Genomic DNA, 25,348 nt, shown 5'->3' with positions numbered 1-25,348 from the left:
ACCTTGTCAGCTCTGGGATTTGAACTTCCGGTTACTAGTCCAACGCTCTAACCACTGGGCTACCCTGCCACCCCAATAAGGGTGTGTTAAATTCAACTACTTAACAAGGTGGATGCTGTTAGCACTTTCAGCTGCATTCAACGTAAATAAAACAGCTGGGCTGTGGATTCTTTTTCAGAGAAGTATGTCTCGGAGGGATGCTGTTTCCAATAACTGGCTGGCGTTGGGTAGTAATTTATATCCTCAATTTAGGTGTAAAGGAAAAGGACACCGTATAAACTATTAATAAATATTCAGGAGATACGTCACAGGCAATAAATTATAAACCTGGGCTGTGTTATTAGTCTAACGATCCACCGGGAGTTTCAATCTCTCATTCCCCAATCACGTACCTCGCAATTTCAGCTTAATCTTTCTCACATGCTAAAGACATACATCTAGTGTGCCATGGCTGTATGCACCATGATGGCTCCATTTCAATATTATCGCTTGCACAGTGCTCCTTGGGATGTTTAAAGCTTGGTAAATCTTTTTGTATCCAAATCCGGCTTTAAACTTCTTCACAACAGTATCTCGGACCTGCCTGGTGTGTTCCTTGTTCTTCATGATGCTCTCTGCGCTTTTAACGGACCTCTGAGACTATCACAGTGCAGGTGCATTTATACGGAGACTTGATTACACACAGGTGGATAGTATTTATCATCATTAGTCATTTAGGTCAACATTGGATCATTCAGAGATCCTCACTGAACTTCTGGAGAGAGTTTGCTGCACTGAAAGTAAAGGGGCCGAATAATTTTGCACGCCCAATTTTTCAGTTTTTGATTTGTTAAAAAAGTTTGAAATATCCAATAAATGTCGTTCCACTTCATGATTGTGTCCCACTTGTTGTTGATTCTTCACAAAAAAATACAGTTTTATATCTTTATGTTTGAAGCCTGAAATGTGGCAAAAGGTCGCAAAGTTCAAGGGGGCCGAATACTTTCGCAAGGCACTGTATATGACTGCAGGAGAAGACACACTACTATTTGTTGAGGTTAACACCTCAGTGTTGAAGTGTTGGATTTGTTCCCATCACACATTGCTGAAGGTTTAGTAGGTTGCTGAAGGTTTACCTCCTCTCCTTAATGGGTCCTGGTTCTAAAAATGGGTCCTGGCTCTAAAAATGGGTCCTGGCTCTAAAAATGGGTCCTGGCTCTAAAAATGCCCCCTGTACACAATGAGGCCAATCCTCAGAAAGATGAGGCATCAGACACCCAGTTTGCATCCTGACGGGCCTACCCCAGGTGGTGAGGGAAGGCAACAATACCTCCGCCATGCTGATCCTCAAAACGGGGGTCCCCCAGGGGTATGTGCTCAGCCCCTTCCTGTACTTCCTGTTCATCCATGACTGAGTGGCCACGCATGACTCCAAATCAATCATCAAGTTGTAGAGGTGCTGATGATTGATTTGGAGTCACCTCAGGTGGCTGAAGAAATTTGTCATGGCCCCTAAGACCCTCTATTACCAGGCCATCAACCTGTTTAACAGCCATCACTGGCGGTCTACCAGGTGATGCACTCACTCACTCATACAAAACACGCACACACAAGCTAGCACACACACGTCATACTCACAAACTATGTTCCCTCTAATATTTTTCAGGCACTGAGCAAATTTCAAGTCTGCTGAGCGCAAATTTGAACATTGTGAAAATGCTGTGCAACTTCCAGCGTGCGTTTACCGTGAACACTGAGGCTGTACCCGCTTTAAGTTACAGTTTTAACAGTGGCCATGAAGGGTACTGTGGCTATTTGATCATAATGTAGCCCTACCAGAGTTGCCTACCATCAAAAACAATGGAGCTAATGTATCCCATTACATTTTAACATGGAAATAGCTGTTCTTTCAATTCAATCTACAGTAGCAGCCAATGTGTGGTGTTCAATGTAGGCCGACATTCATAAGGGACGGCAGGTAGCCTAGTGGTTAGAGCATTGGGCCAGCAACCGAAAGATTGCTAGCTCGAATCCCCGAGCTGACATGGTAAAAATCTGTCATTCTACCCCTGAACAAGGCAGTTAGCCCACTGTTTTTATGCCGTCATTGTAAATAAGAATTTGTTCTTAACTGACTTGCCTAATTAAAAATAAAAACAAGGCTTGACATTAACCTGTTTATCCACTTGTCCTTCAGACAAGGAGGTGACTAAAAATGCAAGAAATTATGCAAGAAATCCCTTTACAAAACAAAATGCATTATTATTCCTATTCCATTATTTCTTCAAAATAAAACACTGCCCCTCAATTTTTTTTCTTTTTACCTGACTGGCTTTTCAAAGAAATGTGCCCATTTTGTGCTCTTGTAGGAAGCAATCACTCCCCTATTGCTAACTACACATGATCTATAACTGTGCTAATAACTCACTAACTAGCAAATGAAATTAACTAAATGTGCACACGTGGCTACATGCAGCTCTCGCTCTGATCTAAAAAAAAGCGCATCTACTCATAAAATGGCACAGATCCATACAGTATGTGGCAATGGTCTATTTGCATGTAGGCCAACTGCAGCTCTGATTGGTTATGCCGCACTGTCTGTGTAGAGTACAGGTGCTGGTCAATGCAATAGAATCCTACTCCGATGCGTTCTGCCTACAACAAAATCTCTTGCTTAGTTAGTTTTGCATACTAAGTCTTGCGTATGTAACGGCGTTCTTCGTTTGTCGAAAGAGAGTCGGACCGAAATGCAGTGTAGTGGTTACTCATGACTTTAATGAAAAAAGTGACACATGAAATAACTATACAAATACGAAAACAACAAACGGAACGTGAAACCTAATTACAGCCTATCTGGTGAAACTACACAGAGACAGGAACAATCACCCACGAAATACAAAGTGAAACTCAGGCTACCTAAATACGGTTCCCAATCCGAGACAACGAGAATCACCTGACTCTGATCGAGAACCGCCTCAGGCAGCCACGCCTACACTAGACACACCCCTAATCAACCACAATCCCAAATCCTATAAAACCCCAATACGAAACACAACACATAAACCCATGTCACACCCTGGCCTGACCAAAATATATAACGAAAACACAAAACAGTATGACCAAGGCGTGACAGCGTAGTTCGCTTTGTTTCTGTATGTTGCATTGGAAGTGGCTAGTATTGCGTTGATTCGATCACAATTCCCACAGTAAAGGGAAACGTTAATAGTGTTAACTAACAGGGTAAACTCTAGAAAGTTGAGTGAAGTTCAATCTTGTGCTTCTCTGTGGGTTGATACTGTATTTCTTCTGTGGGGCAGTCGCACATACACTTACACACACACACACACACTCACAGCCAACGCTGCTATCCCATGTTATAGAGACATGGAACCACTGGTCAATTCTTGTTTCACACTGTGTTTTTAAATACTGTATCCCCGACATAGCTTATTCTAATATTTATTCTACTGTACATTGTATTTTAGTTGCACCGTTTATACACATCAGATATTTATTTATATACCGGATTCTTGACATAGAATATAGAATATAGAGTGAGCTATGTACATTCTTGACATTCGACTGCATTCTTAGGACGAAGCAACATAAGCATTTCGCTACACCGCTATAACTCCTGATAAACACGACCAATAAACTTTGATTTGATTTTTTTGTGCTGAGTGCTGAGTTAGTGCTGGATTAGGGACAGTGCTAATCCCAAGGGTCTCAAAAGGATGTCACTCTGTGGGGGTTAAGAATGAGGCATTATGGGGCTCTGGGACCCAACTAACTGCGGGTAAGAACACTATTTCTCAGCCATGCAGCATAAAGATGTCGGATCTTAACTTGATCACTCTTTTGCCACAGAGAGTTTTCCTGCTGCATCAGGAAATTCAAATGAGTCTCACGAGTCCGTGAAAACGAGCAGTTCTCTTTGTCTCCATGTGGGGGCAGTCGAGCCATTGGGATCAGGGCTGGCGTTCAAAATCATTTTCTCTCAATGTGTAATTACATGAGTCTGACATGCAAAAACTTGGTATATTTGGAAAGACGACATCTGGAGGATTATGAGGAAATGATCAGAAGATAGATAAGAGTTACATAGTTCAGAATACACAAGATCAAGCACACACAAAATAACCGTTTAAAATGTTTAATTGACAAGCTATAAGTGAATTATTGATGACTAGAGCTGGAAACATATCAGATGGCTTCCACAACATGTGAACAATATCAGAAAAAAATGGGATTGTTAGACATGGGCAGATGTTTTAGTAAGTGGTGTCAGGTGTGGTCACGGGACATTTCCAAGTGTGCTTAACTTCTTGGATATAGCGGGCGCTCTTTTAATTTATGGATAAAAAAACGTGCCCATTTTAAGCGCAATATTTTGTCATGAAAAGATGCTCGACTATGCATAAAATTGGCAGCTTTGGAAAGAAAACACTCTAAGGTTTCCAAAACTGCAAGGATATTATCTGTGAGTGCCACAGAACTCATGCTACAGGTGAAACCAAGATGAAACCTCAAACAGGAAATCAGCAGAATTTCTGAGGCTCTGTTTTTCATTGTCTCCTTATATGGCTGTGAATGTGCCATGAACGAGCTTAAGCTTTGTGCCGTTTGTCCAAGGTGTCTGCAGCATTGTGACGTATTTGTAGGCATATCATTGGAAGATTGGCCATAAGAGACTACATTTACCACGGGTCCGCCCGGTGTCCTTTGTGTAAATTGGTGCGTAATCTTCAGCTGCAGGCCTTTTCTCCTGGGATTCAGAGGGGAAAGCACACTTCCACGAACGATATATCATTGAAGAGATATGTGAAAAACACCTTGAGGATTGGTTCTAAACAACGTTTGCCATGTTTCAGTCGATATTATGGAGTTAATTTGGAAAAATGTTCGGCGTTTTGAAGACTGAATTTTAGTTTTTTTTTGGTAGCCAAACGTGACGCACCAAACGGAGCAATTTCTCCTAAACAAATCATCTTTCAGGAAAAACGGAGCATTTGCTATCTAACTGAGAGTCTCCTCATTGAAAACATCTGAAGTTCTTCAAAGGTAATGATTTTATTTGAATGATTTTCTGGTTTTTGTGAAAATGTTGCCTGCTAATGCTAACGCTAAATGCTATGCTAGGTGCGCTAGCTGTTACACAAATGCTTATTTTGTAATGGTTGAGAAGCATATTTTGAAAATCTGAGATGACAGTGTTGTTAACAAAAGGCTAAGCTTGAGAGCTAGCATATTAATTTCATTTCATTTGCGATTTTCATGAATTATTAACGTTGTGTTATGCTAATGAGCTGCGGGGATAATTACACTCCTGGATACAGGTTTTTTTCGTAGCTAAATGTGACGTACCAAACGGAGCGATTTCTCCTAAACAAATAATCTTTCAGGAAAAACTGAGCATTTGCTATCTAACTGAGAGTCTCCTCATTGAAAACATCTGAAGTTCTTCAAAGGTAATGATTTTATTTGAATGATTTTCTGGTGTTTGTGAAAATGTTGCCTGCTAATGCTAACGCTAAATGCTACGCTAGGTGCGCTAGCTGTTACACAAATGCTTATTTTGCAATGGTTGAAAAGCATATTTTGAAAATCTGAGATGACAGTGTTGTTAACAAAAGGTTGAGCTTGAGAGCTAGCATATTAATTTCATTTCATTTGCGATTTTCATGAATTGTTAACGTTGCGTTATGGTAATGAGCTTGAGGCTGTATTCACGATCCCGGATCCGGGATGGCTCGACGCAACAGGTTATTAAACCTCTCCAAAGTGGCATATGTCTGTGAATGAGATAATACCAGGACTATTACATATTTGCAATCCCTAAATGCCATTTGTTCAGTATAAAAACACAATTTCTACCATATCAACCTCACTCAAACATTGTGGTATTATAGGGTATCCAGGATACATTTAAGTGTCCTTTCAACCTCTCCAAAGTGTCCGAATGTGGTAATTGCACAGTTTTTACACACTGGATGTGCCTAAAAGTTACACTTTACTATAGAAACAAAATTTCTACAATACAAACCTCTCTCAAACATTGTGGCGGTGTTGGGGCATATACATGGGATATGGATACCTACAGCGCGTAAGCAGGCAACATCATATTTTTGATGCACAAAGATATAGTCACTCGGTGGAAATTTGATGTTGCAGTTAAGTCATACATCCCTGCCAACCTAAAGATTAATTTGATACCCCCCATGTAGCTAGAGCTCAAACACAGAACATATCAAAGCTTAACTTGAATGTTTGCTGATCAATAATAGTAGGTCACAGGCAGACAAATAAGATATCTTCATGATCTGTGGAGTCCTGGCTTTTGGTGTGTATCAACGGATTCTGTGTTTATTTCGTTTATGCTTCACAACACTGACCGGAATGTAGATAGCGGCCATCTTGAAATTAGGTCATCGGCTCGGCCAGCGCTTATGAATGTGTTTGCTCATGGTAGTAAGTCATACAAAAGATTTGAAGGTACCGATCAATAGCCAATATACTCAGCTTTCCACAGACACCCTGCTTTTGCAGATAGGGGCTACTGTTCTCATACCAGACTGATTTTTAAATATTTAAAAAAATCAAATAGGGTCCCCAAATATGGGGACTTTACCTTTAATGAACATAACATTAATAGGAAAAAAAATCGAATAAATAACAAATAGGCTACACCAACATTAGTTTCCATTCATACAGTAGATTTGACATGGTAAACAATGAAATACTTTATTTCTATCGTAAATCGCCCATAGTCTGTTTGAAAAAGTTGTTCCGATTCCAATACCAACTAGAGGGTGAATGTACAGTACCAGTCAAAAGTTTGGACACACCTACTCATTCATGGTTTTTCTTTATTTTGACCATTTTCTAAATTGTAGAATAATAGTGAAGACATCAAATCTATGAAGTAACCCAAAACGTGTGAAACGTCTTTCCTTCTTAATGCGTTTGAGCCAATCAGTTGTGTAGTGACAAGATAGGTGTGGTATACAGAAGATAGCCCTATTTGGTAAAGACAAAGTCCATATGGCAAGAACAGCTCCAATAAGCAAAGAGAAACGACAGTCCATCATTCCTTTAAGACATGAAGGTCAGTCAATCTGGAACATTTCAAGAACTTTTAAAGTTTCTTCAAGTACAGTTGCGAAAACCATCAAGCACTATGCAGTGGTGTAAAGTACTTAAGTAAAAATACTTTAAAGTACTACTTAAGTAGTTTTTGGGGATATCTGTACTTTACTATTTCTATTTTTGAAAACTTTTACTTTTACTCCATTACATTCCTAAAGAAAATGTACTTTTTACATTTTCCCTGACACCCAAAAGTACTTGTTACATTTTGAATGCTTAGCAGGACAGGAAAATTGTCTAACTCACGCACTTAACCTCCCTGGTTATCCCTACTGCCTTTTATTTTATTTATTTTTTATTTATTTTACCTTTATTTAACCAGGTAGGCAAGTTGAGAACAAGTTCTCATTTACAATTGCGACCTGGACAAGATAAAGCAAAGCAGTTCGACAGATAAAACAACACAGAGTTACACATGGAGTAAAAACAAACATACAGTCAATAATGCAGTATAAACAAGTCTATATACAATGTGAGCAAATGAGGTGAGAAGGGAGGTAAAGGCAAAAAAGGCCATGATGGCAAAGTAAATACAATATAGCAAGTAAAATACTGGAATGGTAGTTTTGCAATGGAAGAATGTGCAAAGTAGAAATAAAAATAATTGGGTGCAAAGGAGCAAAATAAATAAATAAATAAAAATTAAATACAGTTGGGAAAGAGGTAGTTGTTTGGGCTAAATTATAGGTGGGCTATGTACAGGTGCAGTAATCTGTGAGCTGCTCTGACAGTTGGTGCTTAAAGCTAGTGAGGGAGATAAGTGTTTCCAGTTTCAGAGATTTTTGTAGTTCGTTCCAGTCATTGACAGCAGAGAACTGGAAGGAGAGGCGGCCAAAGAAAGAATTGGTTTTGGGGGTGACTAGAGAGATATACCTGCTGGAGCGTGTGCTACAGGTGGGAGATGCTATGGTGACCAGCGAGCTGAGATAAGGGGGGACTTTACCTAGCAGGGTCTTGTAGATGACATGGAGCCAGTGGGTTTGGCGACGAGTATGAAGCGAGGGCCAGCCAACGAGAGCGTACAGGTCGCAATGGTGGGTAGTATATGGGGCTTTGGTGATAAAACGGATTGCACTGTGATAGACTGCATCCAATTTGTTGAGTAGGGTATTGGAGGCTATTTTGTAAATGACATCGCCAAAGTCGAGGATTGGTAGGATGGTCAGTTTTACACGGGTATGTTTGGCAGCATGAGTGAAGGACGCTTTTTGCGAAATAGGAAGCCAATTCTAGATTTAACTTTGGATTGGAGATGTTTGATATGGGTCTGGAAGGAGAGTTTACAGTCTAACCAGACACCTAAGTATTTGTAGTTGTCCACGTATTCTAAGTCAGAGCCGTCCAGAGTAGTGATGTTGGACAGGCGGGTAGGTGCAGGTAGCGATCGGTTGAAGAGCATGCATTTAGTTTTACTTGTATTTAAGAGCAATTGGAGGCCACGGCAGGAGAGTTGTATGGCATTGAAGCTTGCCTGGAGGGTTGTTAACACAGTGTCCAAAGAAGGGCCGGAAGTATACAGAATGGTGTCGTCTGCGTAGAGGTGGATCAGGGACTCACCAGCAGCAAGAGCGACCTCATTGATGTATACAGAGAAGAGAGTCTGTCCAAGAATTGAACCTTGTGGCACCCCCATAGAGACTGCCAGAGGTCCGGACAGCAGACCCTCCGATTTGACACACTGAACTCTATCAGAGAAGTAGTTGGTGAACCAGGCGAGGCAATCATTTGAGAAACCTGGGTTGCTTAATATAAGGAATTTGAAATGATTTATACTTTCACTTTTGGTACTTAAGTATATTTAAAACCAAATACTTTTAGACTTTTACTCAAGTAGTATTTTACTGGGTGACTTTCATTTGAGTAATTTTCTTTTACTCAAGTATGACAATTGGGTACTTTTCCACCACTGGCGCAATGATGAAACTGGCTCGCATGAGGACTGCCACAGGAAAGGAAGACCCAGAGTTACCTCTGCTGCAGAGCATTAGAGTTACCAGCTTCAGAAATTGCAGCCCAAATAAATGCTTTTTCAGAATTCAATTAACAGACACATCTCAAAGTCAACTGTTCAGAGGGGATTGCGTGAATCAGGCCTTTATGGTCAAATTGCTGCAAAGAAACCACTACTAAAGGACACCAATAATAAGAAGAAACTTGCTTGGGCAAAGAAACATGTGCAATGGATATTAGACCAGTGGAAATCTGTCCTTAGGTCTGATGAGTCCAAATTTGAGATTTTTGGTTCCAACATCGGTGTCTTTGTGAGACGCAGAGTAGATGAACGGATGATCTCCGCATGTGTGGTTCCCACCCTGAAGCATGGAGGAGGTGTGATGGTGCTTTGCTTGTGACACTGTCAGTGATTTATTTAGAATTCAAGGCACACTTAAGGCAGCATGGCTACCACAGCATTCTGCAACATTACGCTATCCCATCTGGTTTGCGCTTAGTGGGACTATCATTTGTTTTTCAACAGGACAATGACCCAACACACCTCCAGGCTGTGTAAGGGCTATTTGACCAAGAAGGAGAGTGATGGAGTGCTGCATCAGATGACCTGGCCGCCACAATCACCCAACCTCAACCCAATTGAGATGGTTTGGGATGAGTTGGACCGTAGAGTGAAGGAAAAGCACCCAACAAGTGCTCAGCATATGTGGGAACTCCTTCAAGACTGTTGGGAAAGAATTCCAGGTGAACCTGGGAATGCCAAGAGTGTGAAAAGTTGTCATCAAGGCAAAGGGTGGCTACTTTGAAGAATCTAAAATCTAAAATATATTTTGATTTGTTTAACACTTCTTTAGTTACTAAATTATTCCATATATGTTATTTAATAGTTTTGAGGTCTTAACTATTATTCTACAATGTAGAAAATAGTAAAAAATAAAGAAAATCATTGAATGAGTAGGTGTGTCCAACGTTTTGATTGGTTCTGTATCTTGAAAGACTTTGGTTGCAAGCAGGACTAAGGTAACACTGACATCTTTTAGTGAGCGGTAATGGTGACCAATAATGGTTGCAATTGAGATCAGCTTGTGATAATCTTAGTGCCATTGATGGTTGCAATAGGCCGTTGTTATTTTGGTTTATTTTCCATTAGGCCACATTCTGTAGGCTAACCATTAGCCTCTCCATTGTTACATAATGAAAGGTGTGAAAACTAATAATAGGCTGCTGTGTTTCCCTGGCTAAGTTCATGAGCTGATTTGGGCCATCAGTTGATTGACAGATGTAGGCCTACTGTTGAACGATACATGTTCCTCCAGTGTGGATGCTCATCCACGTTTTATAGTTAGGCAGTAGCCTATGTATAATTTATCAATATTGTTCTGGTCTTTGGTGTGGATTGAAAGCCTGTATTGTGTGGCTTTTAATATTTCATTTCAGAAAGCTGTCAAGTTGTTTATGCACTTGAGTCTATCCAAAGACAATTTTGGTGAGCTGAGACACTTTATTTCAATCATTTTACGAAGTAAAATGAATAGTCTGATCATTTACACATCAAAGAAAACACAATTAACTTTTGGACCTAATGTAGGCTCAGGCTGGTCACTACAGTATAATCGCCCAGCATTGGTGTGAACTCATGAGGCTTGGAGCCTGGAGCGCGCTACATAGACCACTGCACTACGGCAGTTCACAATGCTCTAGCAAGCACTAAGAATACTATGAATACTGATGATATACAGGTGCGTCGTTCTTTTAATGATTTTGTTTTAAGCTTTCCCGAAACTTTAGCCACTCGGAATTAATGCCTAAACTGTTAACATTTGAATTTTTTCTGTTTTAACTCTGTATCCATGCGGAATTAACCCTGTAACCACACAGAATGAATGCATCAAAAATAGACCTTAATCTATGAGTCAAAGGGCAGTAGGCCGGATTCAAACCCATGTTGACTCTGGCATATGTGTGCCAGGTCAGTGGCTGTAACCGCTGGAACACACAGGCATTGTGGAAAACCAATAATTGACTCTGCCTATTGCTTGCCTTCAACATACAATAAAACAATCGATCTAAAACAATTGCTTTTCCCTAACGTAAAATACATGTACCCCCTACAAATATGTCAATTTATTATAATCCCCATTAGAATTCACACGAGATGTGCTGTAGCCTGCATGTACCCTACATAAGGTACAATGGAGGTATGGTGGGCGTTGGATATACAAACACCGCTTCCAGCTGCACCCTGGCGGCAATTATAGATATTTTTTCAGCTTTTCAAATCTTCACGCTGCAGGATTATTTTCCTCCTGCACAAAAGGGATCAAATTAAGATCTGACATCTGTAGAACGCAATTATCCATGACCAGATCAGCACTCTGCAGTTCGACAGGAATGTGTATAGTTGGGGTTCTTTATTTCCTGTTGACATGCAGCAGCCCAATGGTGGTGTGTTAGCCAGCGGTAGGGCCTCTCACGACCGCTACTTGCGCTCTCTGATACCAGCTGACGGATAAGAGCTGCTAGCCTATCAGTTTTCACCCTGCTATCTGGTCTCTCTCTGCTCTCCCTGCTCTCTCTCTCCTGCAGGTGGCTGACACACGACTCCCCATCTCTCCTGCCTCTCTCTCCTCACCACACTCCTCACAGGAGAGACCCAAGTGAAAGAGAAGAAGCACTCCAGGAGTTCTCACATCTCTCCAGATATTCAGGATTGATGCTGCACTCTTTGAAATGAACTGCACCCACCCCCTTCCCACCACCCGCTCATCCTCTGCAGAGGAACGTAGGCCCTCACATTTCACAAACCCGCACCTCTTGTGTAGCGAGGGGCGTCAGTCAGAGCTGCAGTTCAAGCATCTCAGATCTTTGCTCCATGGTTGAGATGTGTGTGAGTGGAATGGTAGGTTGGCGTCTGCTGTGTGTGGGTCGCTTCACCCTCCCTCTCGTTGTGTGAGGAGCGGAGCGAAGACAGCCAAGCAGGGATGACTTCAGCGTAGTCAAGGTCACCAAGCCCTCCCATAGCAGACAGAAATGGTCTTCTGCAGTGTCTCAGCCGGGTTCAGCGTCAGGGAAGCCATTTGTCATCTGGAGGTTTAAATGCTGTACTTACTATTCCCACAATGTAAATATAAAGCACTAATCTTTATCCCAATGTAAATATATAGCACTAGTCTTTACGGTCTCCTTTCAGGCCTCAAAGAGGAACACTCCCTAACCCACACCAAGCCGCACCAATTAGAATGACCCGATGTCGTAAATTTGCCAACTAATTTTCTCTCCCTCCCGCTTCCACTCCCCCGGAGTCCTTGCTCTGCAGTTGTCACCCGCTAACATCACGCAACTGCTTCGGTTCACTCATGCTCTCGCTTCATTGATGTGCTGTGGACCTCAATTAAATTGATTGCAACCCGCTGTTCTCCAAGTCAAAACACTGGCTTACTTCGGAAAATATTTTCACAGTGCCATAATTGCTTCCATCTGTAACTGCTCGGCTCGCTGGTGAAGGCATGTCATTATGCCTGAGTGCTTTCACGGCGGCGGGGAAGGAGCGAGTGGCGAGAGAGTGACGAAGGAGCGTAAGAGTTGACTATTGTCTTTTGTCTTTGTTCACACCAGTAGTGGTACATGGGTAAAATCGCTGGGGAAGCCAAGCCCCCCAAAAAATCCATATTACAACCTGTGTGTTGTGATAATTGTGTTGTTTGATCTATAACCTGTTAGTTCATATGCCTTGACACAGTGATATATAGGCCTAAAGGCCGAGACAATAAGAAGACACAGTGGCAGAATAAATTCAACCACACATTTGTTTCATTAAAAAACTGGAGAGGAACCTCTGTCCGGTGAAGTCCACAAAGCATATTGCATGTAACAAACAGTTACATCCTCTACAGCATGGTCAAGCAAGTTCATGTTTCCAACATTTTCGGACTACCAAACAACTATTAATTTAGAACCACATAGAGTTACCGCAAGTCGCAAAGAAAACAGAAGATGCCTCCACTATTCCAGCACCATTTCAACATCATCAAATAATCTATGCTTAGTCTAATACAGTAAATCAAAGATACCAAAAACAATTTAGTCCAATAAACATAAGCTAAATATGATGCTGCTGTCCATGGATCTGATTTCTGTGTGTGCCTGTGTGCGTGCCTGTGTGTTTGTGCAAGGAGAAAAATGTTGACTCCCCCGACTTGTAGAGAAACGCCAGTGCCATCCTTCTCTCTTTCATGTTGACGAAACGGTCTATCACTCTGTCATACAGTACACAATTTTATTTGTTGTTGTCCTGCTACCTGGCTGAAATGCTTTCTCGCTAGCCTAACTTAATTTGATGGGCAACATTAGCTAGTTAATATTAGCCTTCTACATCTATCCACATATTGAACTTCCATCCTCTCAAGCCAGGGGCACAACAATGTATGAATTAATGGTTAGATCAGAATCACAAGTTCTAATCATTGGCCAGTATGGACAATTAAGTAAAACCACAAGCCCAAATCCCTTTCTCCATCAAATCAAATCGCAGTCTCACATAGGTGTTCCTTTTGTCCAGGTGGGAAAGGGCAGTATGGAGTGCAATAGAGATTGCATCGTCTGTGGATCTGTTGGGGCGGTGTGCAAATTGGAGTGGGTCTAGGGTTTCTGGGATAATGGTGTTGATGTGAGCAATGACCAGCCTTTCAAAGCACTTCATGGCTACAGACGTGAGTGCTACGGGTCGGTAGTCATTTAGGCAGATTACCTTCATGTTCTTGGGCACAGGCACTGTGGTGTTCTGCCTAAAACATGTTGGTATTACAGACTTGGACAGGGAGAGGTTGAAAATGTCAGTGAAGACATGCTCGCAGTGCACGTCCTGGTAAGTCCTGGTAATCTGTCTGGCCCTGCGGCCTTGTGAATGTTGACCTGTTTAAAGGTCTTACTCACATTGGCTGTGGAGAGTGTGATCGCACAGTCTTCAGGAACAGCAGGTGCTCTCATACATATTTCAGTGTTATTTGCCTCTAAGAGAGCATAGAAGTAGTTTAGCTCGTCTGGTAGGCTAGTGTCACTGGGCAGCTCTCGGCTGTGCTTCCCTTTGTAGTCTGTGTTTGTAGTTTGCATTTATTCTGGATCCCCATTAGCTGCTGCCAAAGCATCAGCTACTCTTCCTGGGGTCCAGCAAAATTAAGGCAGTTTATACAATTTTAAAACATTACGATACATTCACAGATTTCACAACACACTGTGTGCCCTCAGGCCCCTACTCCACCACTACCACCTATCTACAGTACAAAATCCATGTGTATGTATGGTGCGTTTGTTATTGTGTGTGTATGTGCGTGTGTGTGCCAATGTTTGTGTTGCTTCACAGTCCCCGCTGTTCCATAAGGTGTTTTTTTAATCTGTTTTTTTAAATGTAATTTTACTGCTTGCGTCAGTTACTTGATGTGGAATAGAGTTCCATGTAGTTATGGCTCTATGTAGTACTGTGTGCCTCCCATAGTCTGTTCTGGACTTGGGGACTGTGAGGAGACCTCTTGTGGCATGTTTTGTGGGGTATACATGGGTGGCCGAGCTGTGTGCCAGTAGTTTAGACAGAAATAAAAGTAGTGATGAAGTCATTCTCTCCTCCACTTTCAGCCAGGAGAGATTGACATGCATATTATTAATATTAGCTCTCTGTGTACATCCAGGGGAAAGCCGTGCTGCCCTGCTCTGAGCCAATTGAAATGTTCCACTTTTGTGGCACCTGACCACACGACTGAACAGTAGTCAAGGTGCGACAAAACTAGGGCCTGTAGGACCTGCCTTATTGATAGTGTTGTTAAGAAGGCAGAGCATCGCTTTATTATAGACATACTTCTCCCCATCTTAGCTACTACTGCATCAATATGTTTTGACCATGACAGTTTACATTCTATTTTTACTCCAAGCAGTTTAGTCATCTCAACTTGCTCAATTTCCACATTATTACAATATTTAGTTGAGGTTTAGGGTTTAGTGAGTGTTTTGTTCCAAATACAATGCTTTTAGTTGTAGAAATATTTAGGGCTAACTTAATCGTTGCCACCCACTCTGAAACACTTGCAGCTCTTTGTTGAGTGTTGCAGTCATTTCAGTCACTGTAGTAGCTGGCGTGTATAGTGTTGAGTCATCTGCATACATAAAAACTCTGGCTTTACTCAAAAGTCAGTAGCATTGAAAATAGCAAGGGGCCTAAATATCTACCCTGGGGAATTCCTGATTCTAACTGGATAATATTTGATAGGCTTCCCTTAAAGATCACCCTCTGTGTTCTGTTAGACAAGTAACTCTTTATCCACATTATGGCAGGGGGTGTAAAGCCATAACACATAAGTTTCTCCAGCAACAGACTATGATCAATAATGCCAAAAGCTCCACTGAGGTCTAACAAGACAGCCCCCATTAATCATTTTATCATCAATTTCACTCAGCCATTAGTCATTTGTGTAAGTGCTGTGCTTGTTGAGTGTCTTTCCCTATAAGCATGCTGAAATTCTGTTGTCAATTTGTTTACTGTAAAATAGCATTGTATCTGGTCAAACACATTTTCCCCAGAAGTTTACTAAGGGTTGGTAACAGGCTGATTGGTCGGCTATTTGAGCCGGGGGCTTTACTATTCTTGGGTAGCGAAATTACTTTAGCTCCTTCCAGGCCTGAGCGCACACGCTCTCTAGTAGGCTTACATTGAAGATGTGGCAAATAGGACTGGCAATATCGTCTGCTATTATCCTCAGTAATTTTCCATCTAGATTGTCAGACCCCGGTGGCTTGTCATTTTTGATAGACAACAATAATTTTTTCACCTCTTCCACACTGACTTTACGGAATTCAAACGTACAATTCTTGTCTTCCATAATTTGGTCTGATATACTTGGATGTGTAGTGTCAACGTTTGTTGCTGGCATGTCATCCCTAAGTTTGCTTATCTTGCCAATGAAAAAGTCATTAACTTCATTGGGATAGGGGGGGATTTTCATGTCCGGATGAAAAGTGTGTCCAAAGTAAACTGCCTGCTACTCAGGCCCAGAAGCTAAGATATGCATATTATTAGTAGATTTGGATAGAAATCACTCTGAAGTTTCTAAAACTGTTTGAATGATGTCTGTGAGTATAACAGAACTTATTTGGCAGACGAAACGCAGAGGAGAAACCATTCAGAATTGTTTTTTTTAGGTCACTCTCTTTTCAATGATTTTTCATTGGGAATCCAGATTTCTAAGGGATTTGCTTGCAGTTCCTATCGCTTCCACTGGATGTCAACAGTCTTCAGAAATTGGTTGGGGTTTTTCCTTTGAGAAATGAAGAAGTAGCACTGTTCAGAACGAGGGTAGAGAGAAGTGTACTCTTTGTTAGAGGCGCGTGACCTGAAAGCTCGCTACACTTTGTTTTCCTCCGGTATTGAACGCAGATTATCCCGTCTTAAATTTTATAGATTATTTACGTAACAAAATACCTAAAGTTGTATTAGGAAAGTTGTTTGAAATGTTTGGACAAAGATTACATGTAATTTATGAGATATTTTGTAGTCATGTTTCGCGTTTTGGAACCGGTGATTTTCTGGATCAAACGCGCCAATAAATGGACATTTTGGATATATATCGACGGAATTAATCCAACAAAAGGACCATTTGTGATGTTTATGGGACATATTGGAGTGCCAACAGAAGAAGCTCGTCAAAGGTAAGGCATGAATTATATCTTTATTTCTGCGTTTTGTGTCGCGTCTGGCGGGTTGAAATATGATTGTGTCTGTGTTTGTTTGCTGGGGTGCTGTACTCAGATAATAGGATCGTTTGCTTTCGCCGTAAAGCCATTTTGAAATCTGACACGTTGGTTGGATTCACATCAAGTGTAGCTTTAATTCGATGTATTGCATGTGTGATTTCATGAAAGTTAAATTTTTATAGTAATTTATTTGAATTTGGCGCTCTGCATTTTCACTGGATGTTGGCCAGGTGGGATGCTAGCGTTCCACATATCCCAGAGAAGTTAAAGTAGTTTGCAATATCAGTGGGCTTTGTGATGAATGAGCCATCGGATTCAATGAATGAAGGAGCTGAGTTGGCTTTTTTCCCCAAAATTTCATTCAAGGTGCCCCAAAGCTTTTTTACTATTACTGTTTCATATTGTAGTTTATTTTTTATTTCGTTTAGTCACATGATTTCTTATTTTGCAGTACGTTTGCCAATCATTTGGGCTTCCAGACTTAATGCCATACCTTTTGCCTCATCCCTCTCAACCACACAATTTTTCAATTCATCATCAATCCAAGGGAATTTAACGGTTTTTACAATAATTTTCTTAATGACTGCAAAGATACTGCAAAGATATTGTCTGTGAGTGCCACAGAACTGATGTTACAGAAAAAACCCAGATAAAAATACAATCAGGAAGTGCCGCATTTTTTGAAACCGCCCCATGGCAATGACTCCCTATATGGCTGTGGAGGAGCTAGGAGTCAGCTTACCTTTTCCACATTTTCCCCAAGGTGTCTGCAGCATTGTGACGTATTTGTAGGCATATCATTGGAAGATTGACCATAAGACACTACATCTACCAGGTGGTCGCTTGGTGTCCTCCGTCGCAATTATTGCGTAATCTCCAGCTGGAGTATTTTTCCGTTTGCCTCGGATGAGAAACCGACTGCCAGGAATGATTTTTCATCGAATAGAATTGTGAAAAACACCTTGAGGATTGATTCTAAACAACGTTTGCCATGTTTCTGTCGATATTATGGAGCTAATTTGGAAAAAAGTTTGGCGTTGTGTTGACTGCATTTTCGGGGTTTTTTCTTAGCCAAACGTGATGAACAAAACGGAGCTATTTCTCTTACACAAATAATATTTTTGGAAAAAATGAACATTTGCTATCTAACTGAGAGTCTCGTCATTGAAAACATCCAAAGTTCTTCAAAGGTAAATTATTTTATTTGAATGCTTTTCTTGTTTTTGTGAAAATGTTGCCTGCTGAATGCTAGGCTTAATGCTATGCTAAGCATATTTTGAAAATCTGAGATGACAGTGTTGTTAACAAAAGGCTAAGCTTGTGTTTCAATATATTTATTTTATTTAATTAGCGATTTTCATGAATAGGAAACGTTGCGTTATGGTAATGAGCTTGAGGCTATGATTACGCTCCCGGATACGGGATTTCTCGACGCTAGAGGTTAACATGCTAATAGAAATTAGGTAAAACGGATTTAAGTTTCCCTGCATTACAGTCCCCGGCTACTAGAAGCGCTGCCTCTGGGTGAGCGTTTTCTTGTTTGCTTATGGAGGAATACAGCTCATTCAATGCTGTCTTAGTGCCAGCTTCTGTGGTGGTGTGTAAACAGCTACGAAAAATACAGATGAAAACAAAGTATTAACTTAAGGGGGCTGAATAATTTTGCACGCCCAATTTTTCAGTTTGATTTGTTAAAAAAGTTTGAAATATCCAATAAATGTCGTTCCACTTCATGATTGTGTCCCACTTGTTGTTGATTCTTCACAAAAAAATACAGTTTTATATCTTTATGTTTGAAGCCTGAAATGTGGCAAAAGGTCGCAAAGTTCAAGGGGGCCGAATACTTTTGCAAGGCACTGTAATTCCACATCTTTTAATAAAGTGAAACTTTAACCAAAAAAAAACTGGTAAAGAGAAACTGAACGTGACACAACCGTGGCGCACACAAACACACACAGAAAATAAATAATTACCCACAACATTAGGTGGGAAAAGCCTGCCTAAGTAGGATTCCCAATCAGAGACAACGATAGACAGCTGCCTCTGATTGGGAACCACACTCGGCCAAAAACAAAGAAATAGAAAACAGAATGCCCACCCAAATCCCACCCTGACCTAACCAAATAGAGAAATAAAACGGCTCTCTAAGGTCAGGGCGTGATAGACACACGAATGTTCTTGCAACGTCTCATGAAACGAGTCATCAATACTGTATATTCTGAGAACATTAACTACATTCTAGATAAGTTCTGTTTGACATTAAGGGAATGTTCTCCTAACTTCAACATGAAAACATGTTTAAAATGTTCTCAGAAGGTTTTTGCTAACATACAGTTGAAGTCGGAAGTTTACATACACTTAGGTTGGAGTCATTAAAACCAATTTTTCAACCACTCCACAAATTTCTTGTTAAACTATAGTTTTGGCAAGTCGGTTAGGACATCTACTTTGTGCAAGACACAAGTCATTTTCCCAACAATTGTTTACAGACAGATTATTTCACATATAATTCACTGTCTCACAATTCCAGTGGGTCAGAAGTTTACATACACTAAGTTGACTGTGCCTTTAAACAGCTTGGAAAATTCCCCAAAATTATGTCATGGCTTTAGAAGCTTCTGATAGGCTAATTTACATCATCTGAGTCAATTGGATGTGTACCTGTGGATGTATTTCAAGGCCTACCTTCAAACTCAGTGCCTCTTTGCATGACATCATGTGATTTATTTGTAAAAATCAGCCAAGACCTCAGATTTTTTTTTTTGTAGACCTCCACAAGTCTGGTTCATCCTTGGGAGCAATTTCCAAACGCCTGAAGGACCACATTCATCTGTACAAACAAAGGTACGCAAGTATAAACACCATGGGATCACGCAGCCGTCATACCGCTCAGGAAGGAGACGCGTTCTGTCTCCTAGAGATTAACGTACCTGGGTGAGAAAAGTGAAAATTAATTCTAGAACAGCAGCAAAGGACCATGTGAAGATGCTGGAGAAAACAGGTACAAAAGTATCTATATCCACAGTAAAACGAGTCCTATATCGATATAACCTGAAAGGCCGCTCACCAAGGAAGAAGCCACTGCTCCAAAACCGCCATAAAAAAGCCACACTACGGTTTGCAACTGCACATGGGGACAAAGATCGTACTTTTGGAGAAATGTCCTCTGGCCTAATGAAACAACAATAGAACTGTTTGGCCATAATGACCATCGTTATGTTTGGAGGAAAAAGGGGGAGGCTTGCAAACCGAAGAACACCATCCCAACCGTGAAGCACGCAGCATCATGTTGTGGGGTTGCTTTGCTGCAGGAGCGACTGGTGCTCTTCACAAAATAGATGGCATCATGAGGTAGGAAAATTATGTGGATATATTGAAGCAACACCTCAAGACATCAGTCAGGAAGTTAAAGCTTGGTCCGAAATGGGTCTTCCAAATGGACAATGACCCCAAGCATACTTCCAAAGTTCTGGTAAAATGGCTTAAGGACAACAAAGTCAAGGTATTGGAGTGGCCATCACAAAGCCCTGACCTCAATCCTATAGAAAATATGTGGGCAAAATGTAAAAAACGTGTGCAAGCAAGGAGGCTTACAAACCTGACTCAATTACACCAGCTCTGTCAGGAGGAATGAGCCAAAATTCACCAAACTTATTGTGGGAAGCTTGTGGAAGGCTACCCAAAACGTTTGACCCAAGTTAAACATTTTAAAGGCAATGCTACCAAATACTCATTGTGTGTATGTAAACTTCTGACCCATAAAAGCTGAAATAAATCATTCTCTCTACTATTATTCTGACACATCACATTCTTAAAATAAAATGGTGATCCTAACTGACCTAAGACAGGACATTGTTACTGTGATTAAATGTCAGGAAAAGTGAAAGACTGAGTTTAAATGTATTTGGCTAAGGTGTATGTAAACCTCCGACTTCAACTGTAGATAGAATGTTCCTATAACTAACGGAAAACTGGACACTCAAACATTAGGGATTACATTACAAAAACATTCTCTCTCCCTAGAATTGTTAGCTGGGACATCACTTTAGGGTTCTAGCCTTTTCTTATTGACTTTGTTTAACATTTTGCGAGAGCTAAAGGTCCCTTACAACAAATGAAATAGTAGTCGGTTGAAGTCTAGCCCAACACTTAGCCGAGCTTACCCTGCTGAAACCAATACTCCTGCCAGGCAGGTCACGACCTGGAAAACCTGAACTCTGCGGCCGCGTGGGGCAATAAACGCTGGTAAGTGGAGCTCATCCGTTGACACCACAGATAAATCCTGCTCATTATTGTTTTTACACCTCTGGAATTTATTACCTGACATGTTTAGAGGAGGTTTCAGAACTGACTGGGCTCAATGTAAACATGATTAGAAGTATACATCCAGCATTAGGCTTAGGAAGCTCTGGGGACAGAGTGATTGAGTTGTAGGCTGTGGGCCTGATGCAAGGTAGGATAGGCCCAGGCCCTCAGCATGCAGAACCAAGCGCATGCAAAACACACACACACACACACACACACACACACACACACACACACACACACACACACACACACACACACACACACACACACACACACACACACACACACACACACACACACACACACACACACACACTTCTGATTGGACTCAACTGACTGAGCAGCCCTTCACCACAGGTCAGCTCAATTAAAAGCTGTGTTGTCTACATCTGCTTTGATCAGGCCTGATTTAGAGGAGACAGGCATAACAAGCTCCTGTACTGATCTCTGAAGAAGATCTCTGTGTTGATGTGTAAAGGAAGAGGGACAGCGACCGCTGCCCTCTTATCTTGGACTGGGCTGCGGTAGACCACCATGGGATATACTGTACATGCACTGAACCTTTGATACTACAGAGGGAGAAGTTGAGGTAGAGGGAAAGGGTGAGGGAGTGAGAGTGAGAAAGAGAGCGAAAGAGATGCCAGAGTTACTGCCTCGTCACGCTGTCGGTAACAGGAGCATTGACAACTTGGTGACACCAGAGACGGCGGTAGCCTCCTTACTCCATCTGTTGCGCCCCTGTCCAGGACCCCAAGCTCTGCCACGCCTCCATCCTCACCCCTTCATTACCTTCTTCCCTCACCCTCTCCCTCAGCTCCTCATCACCATCTTCCCTCACCCTCTCCCTCAGCCCTCATGGCTGCAGACTGCTTTAGAGATTCACTCCTGATAATTATTTGACTCAAATCGAGCCAAAGAGCAGATGAAAATCGATTCCCCCTCCTTTCCTTCGTGTGGCTACTTTTCTCTGGCTAAGGAGAGGGAGAGGCAGTTAAAGGCAAGTTATCAGAGCTGTCCATCCATCTCCCTCTGTGGGTCGCCGACAGGCCTGGCCTGGGGGGAGGGAGTGTGGTCTGGCTTGCACTTGGCTGTGGCTTTGGCTGTGTGCAGTGTCACAACTGAGGAGCTGCAGAGCCCAGCTATGCTCCCTCACTCAGAAAGAGTGAGGAGGAGGGAGGGAGAGGGTGATGAATGTTGCATTACCCCATAGAGAGATGGATGGAGCATAGCAGGCTCTCTTCTATCTGCCTGCTGGAGATTCAGACAGGTGGGATATGTCAGATAGAGGTATATGGACTCAGCTGAGATTCTTCTGTCTAATCTACCTCAGAGCTTTGCAGACTCACACCTGTGTGTGTGTGTGTGTGTGTGTGTGTGTGTGTGTGTGTGTGTGTGTGTGTGTGTGTGTGTGTGTGTGTGTGTGTGTGTGTGTGTGTGTGTGTGTGTGTGTGTGTGTGTGTGTGTGTGTGTGTGTGTGTGTGTGTGTGTGTGTGTGATGGATTGATGTGACAATTCACAGGTTTCAAATAGTAACACTGAATGATGAAAGTCATAACTGATTTATTTTCTACTTGCAGCTTTTTGTCTTCTTCAGACTGTCTATTGAGTAGGTTGATGGCTTCAGAGATCTGTTTAGACCATCTGAGTGTTGTACACTGGGGAAGCTATGTGCTGTAAAAACTAAAATAGCATCAATATCAGACAGAGGAAGAAATTGAAGCACAAGTTCATCACTTTCTAAGGCACAGAGCTTAATGATTCTGGCAGCTGATATGATGCTTGCGCATCCTTTTGGCAAGCGTACACAGGGCTATTCAGCACCATTCATCTTGTGACAACCAACACCACCTTTGTCAGCAGTACCGCCACGCGTTTGTCATGTCAGTATCAGAACCATTATCTAAGACAGATCAGATGGGAGAATCCTGGCAACATCCTCAAAGAGACGCTGGGTGCTGAGGCTAATGCACCTTTATGTATACTGACCGACACAGGGTCAAGCAAGCTTAGGGGAAGAGTCACAAGCCACCGGACCAGCACCCCCAGACAGACAGTGATCAGGGTCCAGGGTGGTGCAGAGGGCTCCAGGGGTGAGGGAGCATCTTCAAACAGCCCCTCTGAAGACTTATGTAATATTGATCTTTGTGGCTCTCCAGGTGCATGGCAGATGAACTTGGAGAACTTGAAGAGGCGGAGGATTCATTCACACGAATGCCTCATCAGAAGTAGCGGTGGGATCAAAAGAGCCAGGGAGTCGAGGAGATTTCTGTCTGAGGGATCGCTTTGCTTTGCTGTGCCGCCATCATTTTCATATCAGAAAGCAACTAGGAAAACATCAAGGCGAGGATACCCAGAGACGCATAATAATTAACCAGAAGTAGAAACAACTACAAAGCAAAGCTACAGAAGAGGAAAAAGAGAGCTTCTGAACATTGCCAACAGTAAGAGTAAACAGAGGAGAAAACAAATATGGGTAAAATGGGGATTTCTACATCTGCATTGCTTGCTCTTTGGGGTTTTAGGCTGGGTCTGTATAGAATTGAGACAACTGCTGATGTAATAAGGGATTTATAAAATACATTTGATTGATTATTAATGATGATATGGAGCTAGACAGCAGTAGAAGCGGCAGGTAGCATAGAGGTTAAGAGCGCTGGGCCGAAAGGTCACTAGTTCAAATCCCAGCGACGACTAGGTGAGAAATATGTTGATGTGCCCTTGAGCAAGGCTCTCAACCCTAATTGCTCTGGATAAGAGCGTCTGCTAAATTACTTAAATGTCAAATGTAGTGTATGACGTTCTACCCTAGAGTAGGCAGTTATGTAAGAAACACTGAATCAACACAAATACAGCTTAACATTACAGGATGGCAATAAACTGAAAGAAACAGTTCTCTTACCATCACAGTCGCCCAAGTGGGACACGTTCCCATGTTCTATGTCCTGCTCGAACGGCAGTCTGGAAGAGGGGAAAGACGATCATTTATCAATTCACACATAAACAATACATTGGCCTACTGCAAGCTTTGGTCACTGACAGAAACCTCTGCTTTTATCTGGTAAACAAAACATTGTACATAGCAAAGGACAGGAATACCTTTTTTATGTGGAGTTGAGAGAAATAATACTGTATTGTATACACCCAACTCTGAAAGCTGGTCTGGATCTTTCAATTCGTACTTAAAAAATAATTGACCATTTCTACTTTTTTAATAGGAGAACTTGGAAAATCAAAAGGGGCTTTGACATTATATGATGAAGCGACAAAATTAAAATTCAATTAAAATGGGTGAGTTCCAGGGCCTCCAGGGCCTCCCGGGTGGCGCAGTGGTTAAGGGCGCTGTACTGCAGCGCCAGCTGTGCCACCAGAGACCTTGGGTTCGCGCCCAGGCTCTGTCGCAACCGGCCGCGACCGGGAGGTCCGTGGGGCGACGCACAATTGGCCCAGCGTCGTCCAGGTTAGGCCGGTAGGGATATCCTTGACTCATCGCGCACCAGCGACTCCTGTGGCGGGCCGGGCACAGTGCACGCTAACCAAGGTTGCCAGGTGCACAGTGTTTCCTCTGATACATTGGTGCGGCTGGCTTCCGGGTTGGATGCGTGCTGTGTTAAGAAGCAGTGCGGCTTGGATGTGTATCGGAGGAAGCATGACTTTCAACCTTAGTCTCTCCCGAGAGTTGTAGCGATGAGACAAGATAGTAGCTACTAAACAATTGGATACCATGAAATTGGGGAGAAAATGGGTCAAATTCAACAACAAAAAATTTGAATACATTTTTAAAAATGGGTGAGTTCCAACAGCAGTGAGACCCCCATGGGGACAGCAACATCAGCTAGTTAGACTGTGAATGTATACGGCAGGGTAGCCTAGTGGTTAGAGCGTTGGACCAGCTGAAAGGTTGCAAGTTCTAATCCACGAGCTAACAAGGTACAAATCTGTCGTTCTGCCCCTGAACAGGCAGTTAACCCACTGTTTCATTGAAAATAAGAATTTGTTCTTAACTGACTTGCCTAGTTAAATAAAGATACAATAAATACCATAAAGGTCCTCTAAAGAGGAGAAATAACAGCAGTTTGTTCTTCAAAATGGCCCCTGTCCAATGAGGTAATTTAAACATGGGAAGTGCTAGAGGGAAGGCTGCATCAACCACAACCAGAGACAGCTCACTGGGATGTATCTCCAGCTCTACAATTAGTTGAAAAGTCCCAAACAACAAAAAGGCCAACTG

The 25,348-nt window shown here is 42.0% G+C and overlaps 1 protein-coding gene across 2 annotated transcripts in view; it reads right to left on the bottom strand.

Annotated features, from left to right (window-relative positions):
* Positions 1-25,348, bottom strand: part of sema6bb (sema domain, transmembrane domain (TM), and cytoplasmic domain, (semaphorin) 6Bb) — a 133,329-nt gene that overhangs the window by 9,971 nt on the left and 98,010 nt on the right. For both annotated transcript variants that reach the window (XM_031786072.1, XM_031786073.1), the window contains exon 16: positions 24,020-24,078. In XM_031786072.1, the coding sequence (XP_031641932.1) occupies positions 24,020-24,078 (59 nt within the window). The remainder of the gene's footprint in view (positions 1-24,019; positions 24,079-25,348) is intronic.

Source organism: Oncorhynchus kisutch, linkage group LG13, assembly GCF_002021735.2.
Source record: "Oncorhynchus kisutch isolate 150728-3 linkage group LG13, Okis_V2, whole genome shotgun sequence".
Lineage (NCBI taxonomy): Eukaryota > Metazoa > Chordata > Actinopteri > Salmoniformes > Salmonidae > Oncorhynchus > Oncorhynchus kisutch.
Note: the sequence above shows the minus strand (reverse complement) of the source record. Positions and strands in the feature narration are given on the sequence as shown.